General features: G+C 40.1%; 1 protein-coding gene across 1 annotated transcript in view; it reads left to right on the top strand.

Annotated features, from left to right (window-relative positions):
- chka (choline kinase alpha) overlaps positions 1 to 13,782 on the top strand; it is a 36,431-nt gene extending 22,649 nt beyond the window's left edge. The window contains 5 exon segments of the mRNA XM_008280234.1: positions 1,007 to 1,096; positions 2,218 to 2,305; positions 7,730 to 7,838; positions 7,926 to 8,114; positions 9,139 to 13,782. Coding sequence (XP_008278456.1) covers positions 1,007 to 1,096; positions 2,218 to 2,305; positions 7,730 to 7,838; positions 7,926 to 8,114; positions 9,139 to 9,198 — 536 coding nt within the window. The 3' untranslated portion in view covers positions 9,199 to 13,782.
- The last annotated feature ends 324 nt before the right edge of the window (positions 13,783 to 14,106 follow it).

Genomic DNA, 14,106 nt, shown 5'->3' with positions numbered 1-14,106 from the left:
ATACACACAGTACTACACACAGTACAAATACACACAATACTACACACACAGTACTACACACACACACACACACTCTGCTGTTACGTAACAGAGTCACTGACATGTTGTTTTCTGAGCCGGGTTCAGGTCCAGAAGTTGTACCAGAACCCTCACGGAGACATTTTAGACGGATTTAGTGTGAAACGAGTCCAGAAGCTGCTCTTTTGTCAGTTGAACACAACCCAGACTCAGTGTTTGGCAGCAGCGTTCCACATAGTTTGGATTCTTCTGAAGCTCTCAGCAAACATCGTGTTCAGCTGCAAAACACGTTGTTGTTCGGCCCGGTTTGTCGAGCTGCTGAAATGTGTGTTACATCAGCGCAGCGTGAGACAAACGGCAGAAACGTGGCTCCTGAATGTGATTTAAAGACGATGTCGTGGAGAAACAGGAAGGAGGGGTCGGGGTTTTTTTTTTGTATTTTCACAATAAAATATCAGATAAAGTCCAGATAAAGTCAAAATGATTGTCTTTAGATTAGTTTCTACATGTAAACACAGACTCTGAGGCTGTTCAATGAGTTACACCATGAAGTAAACACGCAGCAAATAACTTAGTCGTTGTCAACTAGCTGGATTATTGGTGATTCGGTTGAGTCTGAATTCTGTGTTTGCAGATTCTTGGATGTGAATTTGAGGGAACTGATCCACATTGTCTGACATTTTAAAGACAAACAGCTGATAAAACAACGAACAGATCAATCAAAGGGAACGTCACAGTTGGTTGAAGCCCTGAAAATATCGTTAGAAAACAAATAAAAGTCAATAATGATCTGTAGTAATAGGAAGAATTAATCACGCTGTGTGTTCTTATTGTATGTTACAGTCAGATAAAGTTGTTTTATTTCTTTAATCAGGTTCATTTACACCAGAAATAACACTGTAGGGTCTCAACGCCAACATTCAACAATCAGTGTTTTATTTACTAGAAAGAACTTTTATACGAAATTTAATAAAAACAAGCAGCTGAGTTCTTCTTTATTTATTTTGTTTCACATTCAGGTCTCTGCTGGAGTCGACTCCGTCTCCCGTCGTCTTCTGTCACAACGACTGCCAAGAAGGTAAAAATATTCAGACTCTGAACGCTCCGCCATGTTGTCGTATCTGGTCGTTTTGTGTCAAGCTGGTTTCTTGACCGTCTCAGAATCTGTTGGAAGGAACGATCTTCAGCGTCTGAAACTGACATCTGACCATTTTTTTTAGCTGAAATTCCAACATTCTCACCATTTTTTTACCCAGTGGAAGTTTCCAATAAATCGTCAGAAATCAAGCCAGATGCCACTTTCAGACGTCCACATCTCCTGAAGTATACGTCCTGGAGTCTCCACATGTTCAGGAGATGTTCAGGAGTTTCTGGTGAACGGAGAGAACGCAGCAAGTTCTGGAAATCAAGACTCAGTTCTTTGCTTCAGAGCTTCCAAAATCAGGATTTGTTCAAAAATTGCAAATAAAGTGGATTTAGGAAAAACATATGTGTAACACATAGAATCTATTTGATCAAAGTTATTGTGAGAATAACATCTGGATGACATCACTGATGCTTAGAAAGCTTCCATATGTTGGTAGAAATGGGAGTTATGGCCGATCAGAGTTGGTAAAACAGTAGATGGACGTGTTGACTCATGGGCAGGATGATGGAGTTTAAGACAGTCAGAGATGGAAGGATCATCTACTGATGGCCAAGTTCCAACATCCTTCATGTTGTCTTCATGATAAAACCGTTCTGCTCCTGACTGGTGTTATTAAACAGGAAGTGGTGGCGAGGGTTGGAGTCTGGAGCTGATCAGGAAAACTGAATTTTTTTTTTATGGGATTGTGGAAGGACATTGGGGAAAATAAACTGAGTCTTGATTTCCAGAACTTGCTGCGTTCTCTCCGTTCACCAGAAACTCCTGAACATCTCCTGAACATGTGGAGACTCCAGGACGTATACTTGAGGAGATGTGGACGTCTGGAAGTGGCATCTCACTCGATTTCCAACGCTTTATTGGAAATGTCCGTTGGGGTGAAAATGCTGAGAATGTTGGAATTTCAGCTAAAAAATGGTCAGATGTCAGTTTCAGATGCTGAAGATCGTTCCTAAAGACTTTCAACAGATTCTGAGATGGTCAAACTACCACCGTCACTGAGTCGACCCACACCGGTTTGTCTGTTTCATACGACATGTCCGTGCTGCCTTCAGGGAACATCCTGCTGCTGAAAGGCCGACAGAGTTCCGACAAACAGAAGCTGATGCTCATCGACTTTGAATACAGCAGCTACAACTACAGGTACGTCGGCGTCCGTTCAACACCTGAACGCAGCGTTTAGAAGCTCAAAACCTCGAGATTCAAACTGTGGAAAAACCATTCTGAAAACACCAAAACCACAGCAGCAGCAGATCCTGACTTTGGAAGGTTAAACAGTCCACTTCCTGTTGCGCGTTAGTTTCACTGGAAAGTCAGAAATGAAGAAAAAGTTGAGATAAAATCAACCAACAACTTTTGCAATAGTTGATTCAATTATTAAAGTTCAAACATTAGCTGGTTCCAACCTGTTAGATGTGAGAATTTAACGATTTTCTTGGTATTAAATTAAATATTTTTGGATTTCAGAGACATTTTTTTGGTGTCATCTGTAGAACTTCTGAGTGATGTTCTTATTATTTGACACCTAAAATAATCCTCATGCCTGTTGTGCATCCTGCTGCCGTAAAAAGCCTCCAGTGTGCGAAATGTGTATTAATCCGCCGCTGAAAGTAGTCCCCCGACAAACCTGCTGTTTTCTCCTGTTTGAGTAACAGCTGCTGAAATCTGCAGGCTCCTGCCGTTTGTTTTTAAAGATGAACGTCTTCATTAGTTCATTAACACATTCATCTGGTGTCAGAATATCGGGAAAAGTCAGAAATTGACATGAACGAGCTTTTAAATCAGTAAAATTTAGCACAAATTTCCAGAGTTGTTGACGTCTTTTACGCAGAAACAACTAAACGTTTGGTTGATGACGAGAAACGTCTGATTTACGGTGCAAATCCACATGTTGCTCGTTCATTTGTGGTAATATTTAATGTGTAAAATGGTATTTGGGTATAACTGAGTGACTTAGATTCGTTAGAAAAGTTACGAATTAGCAGGAACTCAGATGAGAAGCCATAAAACGTTTTTGCATTTTCACCTAAAAGTTCAAGAATCTGAAGAAATTTGAGCAAATTTCTTTTACGTTTTTGATTTTGCTTTTTAAAAACATCAGTGGGATGATTTTATTTTTTTTTTTTTTTTTTTTTTTTGGTTTTTTTTTTTTAAAGCTAAATGTACTTTTTCTTTACATATCAGAGCTGAACTTGTGTCTTAAAGTCTCCGTTTACCTTCGGGTCTGTTGACAAACTGGAGAAAACAAAAGTTTTCCTGTGAACGTCGCTGCCTCCACACAGTTTGTTGTCCATGATGCAGGGAAGTGAAAGCAGGAGGAAACGGGGAAGGAAGCTCAGCCTGACCCTGAACTCACCACCCTTCATCCTGTCCTCACGTAAACTGAGCCGCGAAACATTTTTGTGCCGTTTTGTCAGTAAATACTCGGATATTTTCAGCGTCGTCGGTGTTTTCCCTCCAGTTTACGTGTCACATATTACATAACGAGAAATGTCCGGAAATAATGTCCAGCTTTGACTTTTTGTAAAAGCCCAACGTGTCCAAAAATATGAAATAAAACCACAAAAATATAGAAATATAAGAATATTTGATGCTGAATAAACCAGAATAGTTAGTTAGCTCGATGGCGTTAGCATCTGCTGCCAAGATACACTAATTAAATGGAAAAAAGGTTATTTACAGCAACAGCTAGCTAGTTGACCCAGAATTAGCTTGATGTTGTTGTCGCTTCAGCTAGCAGATGCTAACTGGCTAAATCCGGTAGCAGTCGTTGGGCTTTTTAACATATAAGACAAATAATGTTTTTTTAAAAAGTGACGTAAATAAAAGAAACAACACAAAGAAAAAAAAGTGGCATTGTGAAAAGTCCAATTATACTAGTGCTTAAAACATATACATAAAAAGTGACGTTAAAGAAAAATAGCATTGCTAAATAAAAATTGACGTGAAATTAGGGGCGATTGTGAAAACAAATTGTAAAATAAAAATAGACAATTTAAAAAAATAAACAAATATAAGGGGATGATATGAAAAATCCAATTGTTAAATAATATAATAACAAATTAACAATTAACCTTTTTTTCATTATGAGATAAAATAGATGTAAAAAGTGATATTAAAAAATAAAAAAGACAAATAAAAATTAACATTATGAAATAAAACTGACACGATCATAAAAAACACATTAAAAAAAATAAATTTTAAAAATTTTAAAAGTCCTGTTATTAAATAAGAACTGATGTTGAAATGAAAATAGCGGTAAAAAATGATGTTAAGAAATAGAAAATAAAAAACTAACAACATATAATAGGGGCAAAAGGAAAAAATTAAATAAGATTTTTTTTTTTAAAAAAAAGAGCTTAAAATGACAATAAAAAAATAAAAATGACATCCAGTAATAATTTTAAAAAAAAACATTTTTTAAAAATTTAATTAAATAATTAAAAAGAGTTTTAAAAAGTCCTGTTAGGAAATAAAAACTGATGTGGAAATTAAAATAGAGGAAAAAAGTGAAAAAAAATCAAAATTGACAATATATAATAGGGGCACAAGAAAAAAGTTTAATTATAATATTAAAAAAGGCTTAAAATGACAATAAAAAAATAAACATGACATCCAATAATAAAAAACAGTTGAATTAAATGAAGATAGAGGTAAAAACATTGTGACATTGTTAAATGGATGTTTTTCCCAGTTTGTCCGTTCCTTTGAGTGTTTTACGCAGTTTATTAACACGACTGTTCATCGCCTGTTGATCTCATTTGGGACACTTTGGAGGTGATTTAGTGGTTTGATGAGTCAGCAGCTGCTGATCCACAATGTTTAAATCTGCTGCTGCGTCACTCTGTTATCGTCCGACCTTCAGAGGACGATAAACCGACAGCAGAAACAAAAACCGAGGCAGGAAGAAGGACGAGCACGGAGGCAAAGACTCCAGGCTGCTTCACCAACGTCTCCTCGCTGTGTCGCTCCCACATCATGGCTGCCTCTGTTTAACATATTCACTGCGGCTGTTATGTAAGCACAGCGGCCCGGGCGGAGTCGCCGCAGAGCCGATGGAGATGAAGGTGCAGCGGATTCGCTCCAAGGAGGGAGGACAGATTAGGGAGAGCTGCGTAGGAGCGCTTGTTTTCTGCACCGCCGCCTGAATTCCTGAGTCTCATTTCTGGGAAACGGCGTAAATCCCAGCGAAGCCCCCTCAGCGTCGCCCCTTTAAGGCTCCCCATACATGAGAACACGTGTTGCACCAGTGACCCAGTGCACGCACATGCCAAACATGTGAGCGCGTGTTCCGTCATGTATGTTGCAGGAGGACACGCCTCCGTGGTTGGTTACCGGGGGGTAAACAGACGGGGCTGTTCCTGGGGGAGGTTTGTGTGGGGAACAGCTGCTGATAACGCCGTGGGAATCTGCTCGACTCACTTCAGGACACGAACACACGCAGCGCTTTGTTCCGAACCGTCCAGTCACTGAAGGTTTTGGAAAAGCTGCCCCAGATACAGACGGAAACACAACGAGATTCTGAACATTTTGTTGTGTTTCTGAGCTGCTTACTGCTCGGCTTTAATCCCTCTGACCTTCGTTATAGCGCCACCGTCAGCCCTAAAACGTTAATCTGTTCAACACTTGGACATTCCATCAGCTTCAGCTGTGTTTACCGCTAATTAGCAGGCTTTAGCATGACAACAGGCTACTCTATAAGGTGCTTGTTAAACACTGGCAGGCCGGAATTGTTAATGTAAGGTTGTTCGCATGCTGATGTAGCATTTTAGCTAATAATCAAACCTTCGAGAGCTGCTAGCATGGCTGTAGATCAGCTATTTATCAGAGGCTGGTATTTGTTCAAATGTTAGCATGCTAACACGGTAAACTAAGACAGTGAACATGTTAAAGATTATGCATGTTAAAGATATAAACATTTTAGCTTTGAGCATGTTTACGTGTTGATGTTAGCGTTTAAACTCAAATTAAAACCTTAGGGAGTTGCTAGCATGGCTATCCATAGCGCTGTTTATCAGAGGCTGGTATTTGATCAAATGTTAGCATGCTAATGGGGTAAATGCAGACAGTAAACACGTTCAACATTACACATGTTAAATATCAGCGTGTTAGCATTTTTTTCTGAGCTTGTTAGCATGCTAATGTTAGCATTTTAGCTCATAGTCAAACTTTAGAGAGCTGCTAGCGTGGCTGTAGAACAGCTATTTATCAGAGGCTGGTATTTGTACAATTGTTAGCATGCTAACAGGTTAAACAAAGATGAACACAATAAACATTACACTTCGTAAATATCAGCATGTTAGCTTTGAGCATGTTTACTTACGTTATAATATTTTAGTTCAAAGTCAAATCTGACATTGTTCATTTAAAAATGTTAGCATGCTAACAAGCTAAATAAAGAGTGGACAATGTGAACTTTATACTTGTTCAACAGTAGAATATTAGCAACATTTGCGTGCATGAGCGCAAGGCGATGTTAGCATTTAGCGCAACACTAGAATTGCAATTCTTAAGGTTTAATAAGTGTTGATAAACTTTAGCACGTCAACAGGCTAAACTAAAATGGTAAACACGGAAATAATTTTTACTTAATCAGCATATTAGCATTGCTTGTGGTTTTCCTTGTTAGCATTTTAGCCTTAAGCTAGACAGCAACAGATGGAATTAATTCATAAACTATGTACCTGATGTTTTTAATTAACTGCAATTCTTTCGTCTATAAATGCTGCAAATACTAATAATGCCACGAGTTAAACAGTATGGCTGACATTCAGTTTAATATTCGACATTGTAAACTATTTCATGACTTAACCAAACTTGTCTGACTAATTTCCATAAGTTGAAAACGTCCCGGCGTTCTTACATAACGTGCAGAACAGAGCGTTGAGTGTTGAGCTGCAGCCTGTTATGTGAAACAGGATGAAACCGGGATCAGCTGTGTTTACGTGTTCAAACCAGGGAAACGCAGAGTGGAAATCCACGACGTAACACAGCCTCGTGTTATTCTGAGCAAACAGAACCAAGAGAGGCGTCGGCCGTGATTCAGAGAAACGGCGAGAACATGTGACTGTCGTGGAGGAAAACATCCACACAGGAAGCAGTGTGTCTGCTGAAAACGGACAGAAGCAGAGTTACGTACAGCGTCGCTCTGAATGAATGCAAATAAAGAATACAAACTTGTTTAGGATATTGAGAATAAGCTTGTTGAAATAATAATAAGAAGCTGGACACAAGAAGAAAGCCCAAATGAATAATACACAGAATCCTGAACCAGCACAACCATCGGCAGAAATAACATCAGCTCAGAAATGACGGAAATCTGAAGTAAAGTTCTTTAAATGTTTATTTTACCGATTTAGTTTCTGTCGAATCGCTTCATAGACGCTTGTTCTTTATTAATAAAGTTATTATTATCATGATAATATGTATTTATGTGTGTTGATTGTATGTAAACACACACAGTCCAGGAGCTTAAGCAACGAAACCAAAGCGTATAAAAGTGCAGTTTATCTCTTATTTAAAAACCCACATCATCTGTGATTATTTCTCTTTGACCGTCCGTTGCAGGGGCTTCGACATCGGGAACCATTTCTGCGAGTGGATGTACGACTACAACTGCGACGAGTTTCCGTTCTTCAAAGTCGACGCTCAGAACTACCCGTCCAAAGCCCAGCAGGTGGGAAAAAAAACCTAACGCTTGTTTCTTGTTGCTCTGCTTCTTGTTTGCGGGCGTCTGACCGGAGTTTGTTATTTAAACCCGCAGCTCCACTTCATCGAAAGCTACCTGCGCGAGTCCGACCGAGGCTTCGACAACCTGAGCGAGGAGGACCAGACGAAGGTGAAGGAGGAGCTGTACGTGGAGGTGAACAGGTTCTCTCTGGCGTCCCACTTCTTCTGGGGTTTGTGGTCCATCATCCAGGCGCGACTGTCCACCATCAAGTTCGGATACCTGGTCAGTTTGTGAGGTTTTTGAAAAAGTTGTTCCAATACCAGCCAGAAACCATCGAATCTGCTCGTTTCTGCAGTGATTCTACGAGTTTCTTCAGCTCCGTTTTCTTGTTTTTCTTCCACTGCGGCTGCTGCGTTTGAGAAAATACAGCTACAGAAGGATTCAGTCTGTCCCGGTAAAACACACCCGCTGCAGATCCTAAAGTTTGTGAACCCACAATCCTCTGCAGCGGTTACGTCACATGATCGAGCCTCAGGTCGAGTTCAAGAGGCATGATTAAGACGAAGCAGGACGACGCTGCGTGAAACCGTTTCCTGTGAGCAGCTGCAGTGTTTAAAGAGCGTGACCAGCGTCAATATTTAGTGATCGGGTCAGATCGGGTCAGATCGGGTCGCCGTGTCACGCTGACACACCTCTGCTGCTTTATGTCCAGTTACGTAATCACAGCTTTAGAGTAAATATTTGACGGAGCAACGCTGGAAATCTTTTGTGGATAGTTTTGGTGATTTCTGCTCAGAATGATCAGAAGAAGACAAATAATAATCCTCATGATGTTAGCTTTTCTATACAAGCATGAAACCTGTGGAAACCTTCCAGTTCATGCCCTAGAACTCCTCAGAACCGCCTGGTTCTGTATCTGCAGCACCTTTATCTGATGACCAGAGTTCTACCTTCAGACTGTGAATGTTCCAGAACCTTGAAGTCCACAGAGGAGGCTCCAGATTGATCACCTTAATGGACTTTTTCCATCATTTCTGAGCCTCAGAACTTCATCAGTCCAGCAGATAGACACATGACGTTTAGGAGGAGGAACACATCTGGGTTCTGTGTTCTTCCTCCTAACTGTCATCTGCTGTACTGATGAAGTTCTGAGGCTCAGAAATGATGGAAACATACATTTAGTTTGATTTATTTCTACAGAATGACCCGGGTTTTATATCTTCTGTTCCTCAAGGGGCTGAAGCTCAGATTTAACGTCCTTATTACGTGGTAGAACTGTGCTGACCGTGACGTGTCCTTGTTGCAGGAATACGCTCAGGCCAGATTTGACGGCTACTTCCAGCAGAAGAAGATGTGGGCGGTGTAACGGAGCGACCCGACCGGACCATCAACGCCACGTTCAGCCGGAAGCGTCCAGGCTGACCAGATTCACGCTTTACTTCCTCCTCGCCCGCCGGGGATCCGCTGGCTCGCGCCGGCGTTTGTTGGCCAAAGCCGAAGCTCGACCACGTGGCTTGGTGCTTTAACGTCCCACAATCCATTGCAGCTCAAAGTTTACACTGCGTCTACCTGAAGGCCAAAATAATAGAGTAAAAAGCATCGACTACTAACCTTCATCGCCGCTCGGCTCCTCTGCCCGCTAACCGAGGCTTCGGGGAACGGCGGCGGGTCGAAAGCATTGCATCAACGCGTTTGTACAGATCATTAACCGACGGAGACGCTTCTGTGGGAACGAACCAAATGTGAAGCAGCCGCGTGCTAAATATGAATATTATACCGTAGATGTGCCAGTAGCTGGTCCTGTCTGTTACTGATGGGCCGACTTGGTCCGATGTTCTGACTATCACACACTTTGTTTGGTTTGCTTCTTAAAAATGGGCGAGTTTTTAAGCCCGTGAGTAGTTTCCTGACGGGCGTCACCAAATCAGACGTCTGGAGTCTCACTCGTACAGTATTACAGCGGATCACTGTGACGAGTCTTTGTGTCGTCTTCGCTTTGCGTTGTCGGATTCCGGCAGCTTTTGGTGAGTCTCGCCGCTCAGCCCTCCACACGGCAGACTTCTTATCGCAACGATGCATTCTTTGGCGACTTTCCTGGTGTTTTGGCTTCACTTCCTGCCACCGAGTTGCCTCGTCGTTGCACCAATAATCCAAAATGTCAATAAACAGGCGTCACATCAGGCTGCACAGCTGGATTTTTTTTTGCATAAATCACTTATTCAACCCTTTGAACTCCAAGTAGATTCTGTGCATATTATTATTTTTTTTGTTTTTTTCTTCCCTGTGGGTTCATTTTTCACTGCAATGTGAAGTCCTGCACCTCTGTGGACACGCAGAAGTTGTAAAACCCGGCAAAAGTGGCTCTCAAATGTCTGCACCTCTATGGAAGCAGCAGAACTGTGGCTAGAAGGAGTCAGAACTTTACAATATAACACAGTCAAATGACTAAACAAGGAAAAAAGCTAAACTTCTTTAATGCATGTTACCAAAATTAAGAAAATGTGCAACCAACATGTCCAACGTTTTACCCACAAACACCACCAACACTGGGAGCACGGTAACTCTACCTTCTGTAGATATTGAACTATTTGCATTGTTCATTAGTTCCGTACACGTCTCCTGTCTGGCTGCAGCCAAAAACACAGGAGTGGACGTGTTTTACACAATCTGGTTAGAAAAAAAGATTCATCTTATTGGTGAATTTTGAATCGAGACTTGTAGAATAAAATATCTCCATTTTAAACTCAGATTTGGTTCATTTTCAGGTACGATTAGTTCAAGGACTGTTGGAAAATTGAAGATTTAAAGCTTCTGGCTCTGATGAATGGTGCAAATTTTGGAGTTCAGGAGGTTAAGTGAGTTCTCACTGGGCAGCAACTCGGCTAAAGGTGCATTTCGTGACGATACTTAAATGGGAATTCGGCTCTGAAGTTCTGCATCTCAGACGATCTAAGTGTAGCGGTGCAGAGAGAAAACCGATTAATTCATCCGCACATGGTGAACCGGCTCGTTCCTACCTCACCTGACACGCCACCACCAATAGAGATTCATCCCCTGCTGCTGAGAGAAACTTGGCTCTGCCTTTAAATCAGAAGTGTTAGAATTTAGATTTGTGTTTACTGTTTGCTGACATTCAATGCGGACCTGCACCTCAGTTTGACACTCGTAGCAATCGACTGTTTAAAAGTACTTTATGTCACAATTTCCACGTTGTGAAGAAGTACCAACAGACTCAAACTGACTTTTGCTAAACCCGGCGAGCATATTGTACTGTAGACACAAGGCAGGTTTAGTACTTGAAATTAATGAACTTTTTTTTTTTTTTTTGCAGTCTTCTCGATTTCTAGCTAGCTACTCTTAATTTTGCAGCTTTTCAAAGACAGGAACCTTGTTAAAAAGGTTTTAAATACGCTCTTGGTTGCTGCATTTGTGATATAAAATGCTGAAGCTAAGACTGAATAACTTTGCGACATGCAAATACAAAACCAAAACACAATAATTACGTATGTGTTCAAAATGCGGTCTTTTAATGCTTGTTGTTCAGTGACTGCACTCCAGCTAGTTAAGGCTAGGCTAAATGTGGTCACAGCTAGCTTCAGCTAAAGCTAATTTACAGACTTTTTAAAGTTTGTTTCAGTAACTGCACAGTTTATTTTGATGTTTTACCTCATAAACAGGGATGACACTAATCAGATAGAACAGTTAAAATAGAGGGTCTAGCTAAAAGCTAATCGGCCTAGCCTAGCCTAGATGTCCAATCACAGCATGCAGAAGCAATCTTCTCTAAAAGTTGTGTTTTTTCTTTAAAGGAAATAAAAGTCATTCAATCAGAGTTACAAGATTGTACAACTCTGTTAATGTCTGTTGTTTAAAAGAGAACAAAGTCCAAACCAAACCGCAGTGACTCCAGCTAGCTAAGGCTAGTCTGACTGCAGTCAGAGCTATATTTAGCTAAACCTAATATACTGATGTTTTCATACCATTTAAATTTTGATGCTCCGCGATCTTAGCAATCAGATATTACAATGCATGAATAAGGCCAAAGCTAATAATAATGGTGAGACGTACCAAGTAGAGTCGTGCTAAAAAGCTAACTAGCCTAGCTTAGATGTTTCCAGAAAATCTAAATATAGCTACATCCATGATATTATGCTAAAATGCTAAAGCTAAATAAGTCGAATTTTAGAACAATGTACAAGGCACGAAAATAAAGGACTCTGTCCTACAAAACCAAAACACAGAACTACATATTTGTAGAATGCTTTTTATTATCTGTTTTTCCTTCGGAAAACAGAAAAATCAAAGTAAAAACCAAATCATAGTGACTTTGCTCCAGCTAATTTAAGCTAGTCTCAGTTAATCACAGTGAGATTTAGCAAAAACAACATTATGGACTTTTTCAGCAACTGAAGCAATAATTTTGATGCTCCAACATCTTGATATTTCAATATTATACTGTATAAATAAGGCTAAAGCCAGTTCTAATGTAGAAAATTAGCATGTCGAGTAATGCTAAAAGCTAACTAGATTAGCTTAGATGTCCAATCACAAAGCTTAGCTCTGGTTTTATCTAACGGTTATTTTTCTTATTCTCATTAAATTAAGTGTTTACAACCTCACACAGCTTTTACATACTTTAGATAAGCAGCCTTCAAACTTTAAAACCGTTTTCTAACACAGTTACTGTCAATGTGGCATTAAAGGTCGCTAATGTTAGCTTGAAGTCTGATATAAGACAAAACTGCTTCAGCACAGTGAAAAAAATAACACAAAGTTAATGAGCTAAGTTTGTTTTTAATGTAACTTTGCAAACTAATGTGGTTAGCCTGCTCAGTTTGAAGCTAACACTTGGTTACTAGCGTTAGCTATGGTGGATAATTAGCTCACTATGCTAGTAAGTCAGTGAGATGCTAAGCCATAGCTGGACAATAAACTGCTGTTTGGATGAGTGAGTTTAGCAGAAGTCAGTTCAAGCTGTCGTCATAACTACTAAACACTGTTTTAGGTCCCTGTTTCGCCATAAAATGTAGAAAAGTGTTAGCATGTGACTGCGCTGCTACAAAACAAAGCTGTGCGACCACGGCGTGCACATCCAAGTTCATTCCTGTGAAGTTACACATCTGGGTGTTCTCTGTGTTTACCACCAAATGAAAATGTGACTTTTGTTCGGCTGAATAATAAAACTCAGCAGAAACCTGACGGAGTGTTTGAATGTCGACTTTGGCACTTTTGCGGACCGAAAAATCGAAACTTTTACAAGTATGTGAACGTCGGGTGTCGTTGAACTGTGACTTCTAGGTGGTTGAAATGTTGTTTTACATACACGTGTATTTTATTGTGTATTTCATCGTTATATTTCCTTTGAATGTGTAGATTTGTTTCTGTAATTTTTGACTGGACTTGAGATGGTGACGGGAAATACTGGACAAGTGTTACTGGTTCATCTTTTACATCTCTGCTGTCTTTTTCTTTTTGGTTTCACATCATTCGGTGGCGTTTTTCTTCTGCCGAACCTGAATTTCTCAAGTTTCTGTCCTTTTTCATATATTTTTTTTTTATATTTGTGATATAAAAAAACACTGATTTGTAATCATAGCACATTCCATCTGTGTTACTTCGCCTTCAGTATCACTTTGGACCAAAACAACGATGACTCCAATTGGCTCCAACAAAACCAAACTAGTCTCCGGTAGAGAACAAACCCTCACTGATGTTTCTGTAGTATTCACATTAACACATATAGCAGCTGTGAGTGATTCGACATGCATAATGACTGTGAACGCACACTGTGTGATAACTTTGCTATCTATGCAGCTATACTGATGCACATATACTCACTACTACACACTGTGTCATGAATAGTGTTGCTGGTGAAGAAGTGACCTCGGCTGTAAATTTATTGCTTTGCACAAATAAAAGTTTAAAAAAAAAAAAAGGAGGAGAAGCATGACTGGTGGTTTCTTTAGTCTGGATGTCTGTTTCCTCGCATATAATCTCTGTTTTAATTGTAGATATGTTGAAATATTCTTCATCTACTGACCAGAGTTCTACCTCCAGACTGTGAATGTTCCAGAGTTCCAGGTCCTTGAAGTCCACAGAGGAGGGTCCAGATTTATCACTTTAATGGACTTTTTCCATCATTTCTGAGCCTCAGAACTTCATCAGTTCAGCAGATAGACACATGACATTTAGGAGGAAGAGCACATCTGGGTTCTGGTAGAACCTGACACCAGATCAGTTCTACATCCATCCAGGAGTCTCAGTCTGAACACTG

Source organism: Stegastes partitus, unplaced genomic scaffold, assembly GCF_000690725.1.
Source record: "Stegastes partitus isolate 25-593 unplaced genomic scaffold, Stegastes_partitus-1.0.2 Scaffold188, whole genome shotgun sequence".
NCBI lineage: Eukaryota > Metazoa > Chordata > Actinopteri > Pomacentridae > Stegastes > Stegastes partitus.
This window is presented reverse-complemented; position numbering and strand designations above follow the sequence as displayed.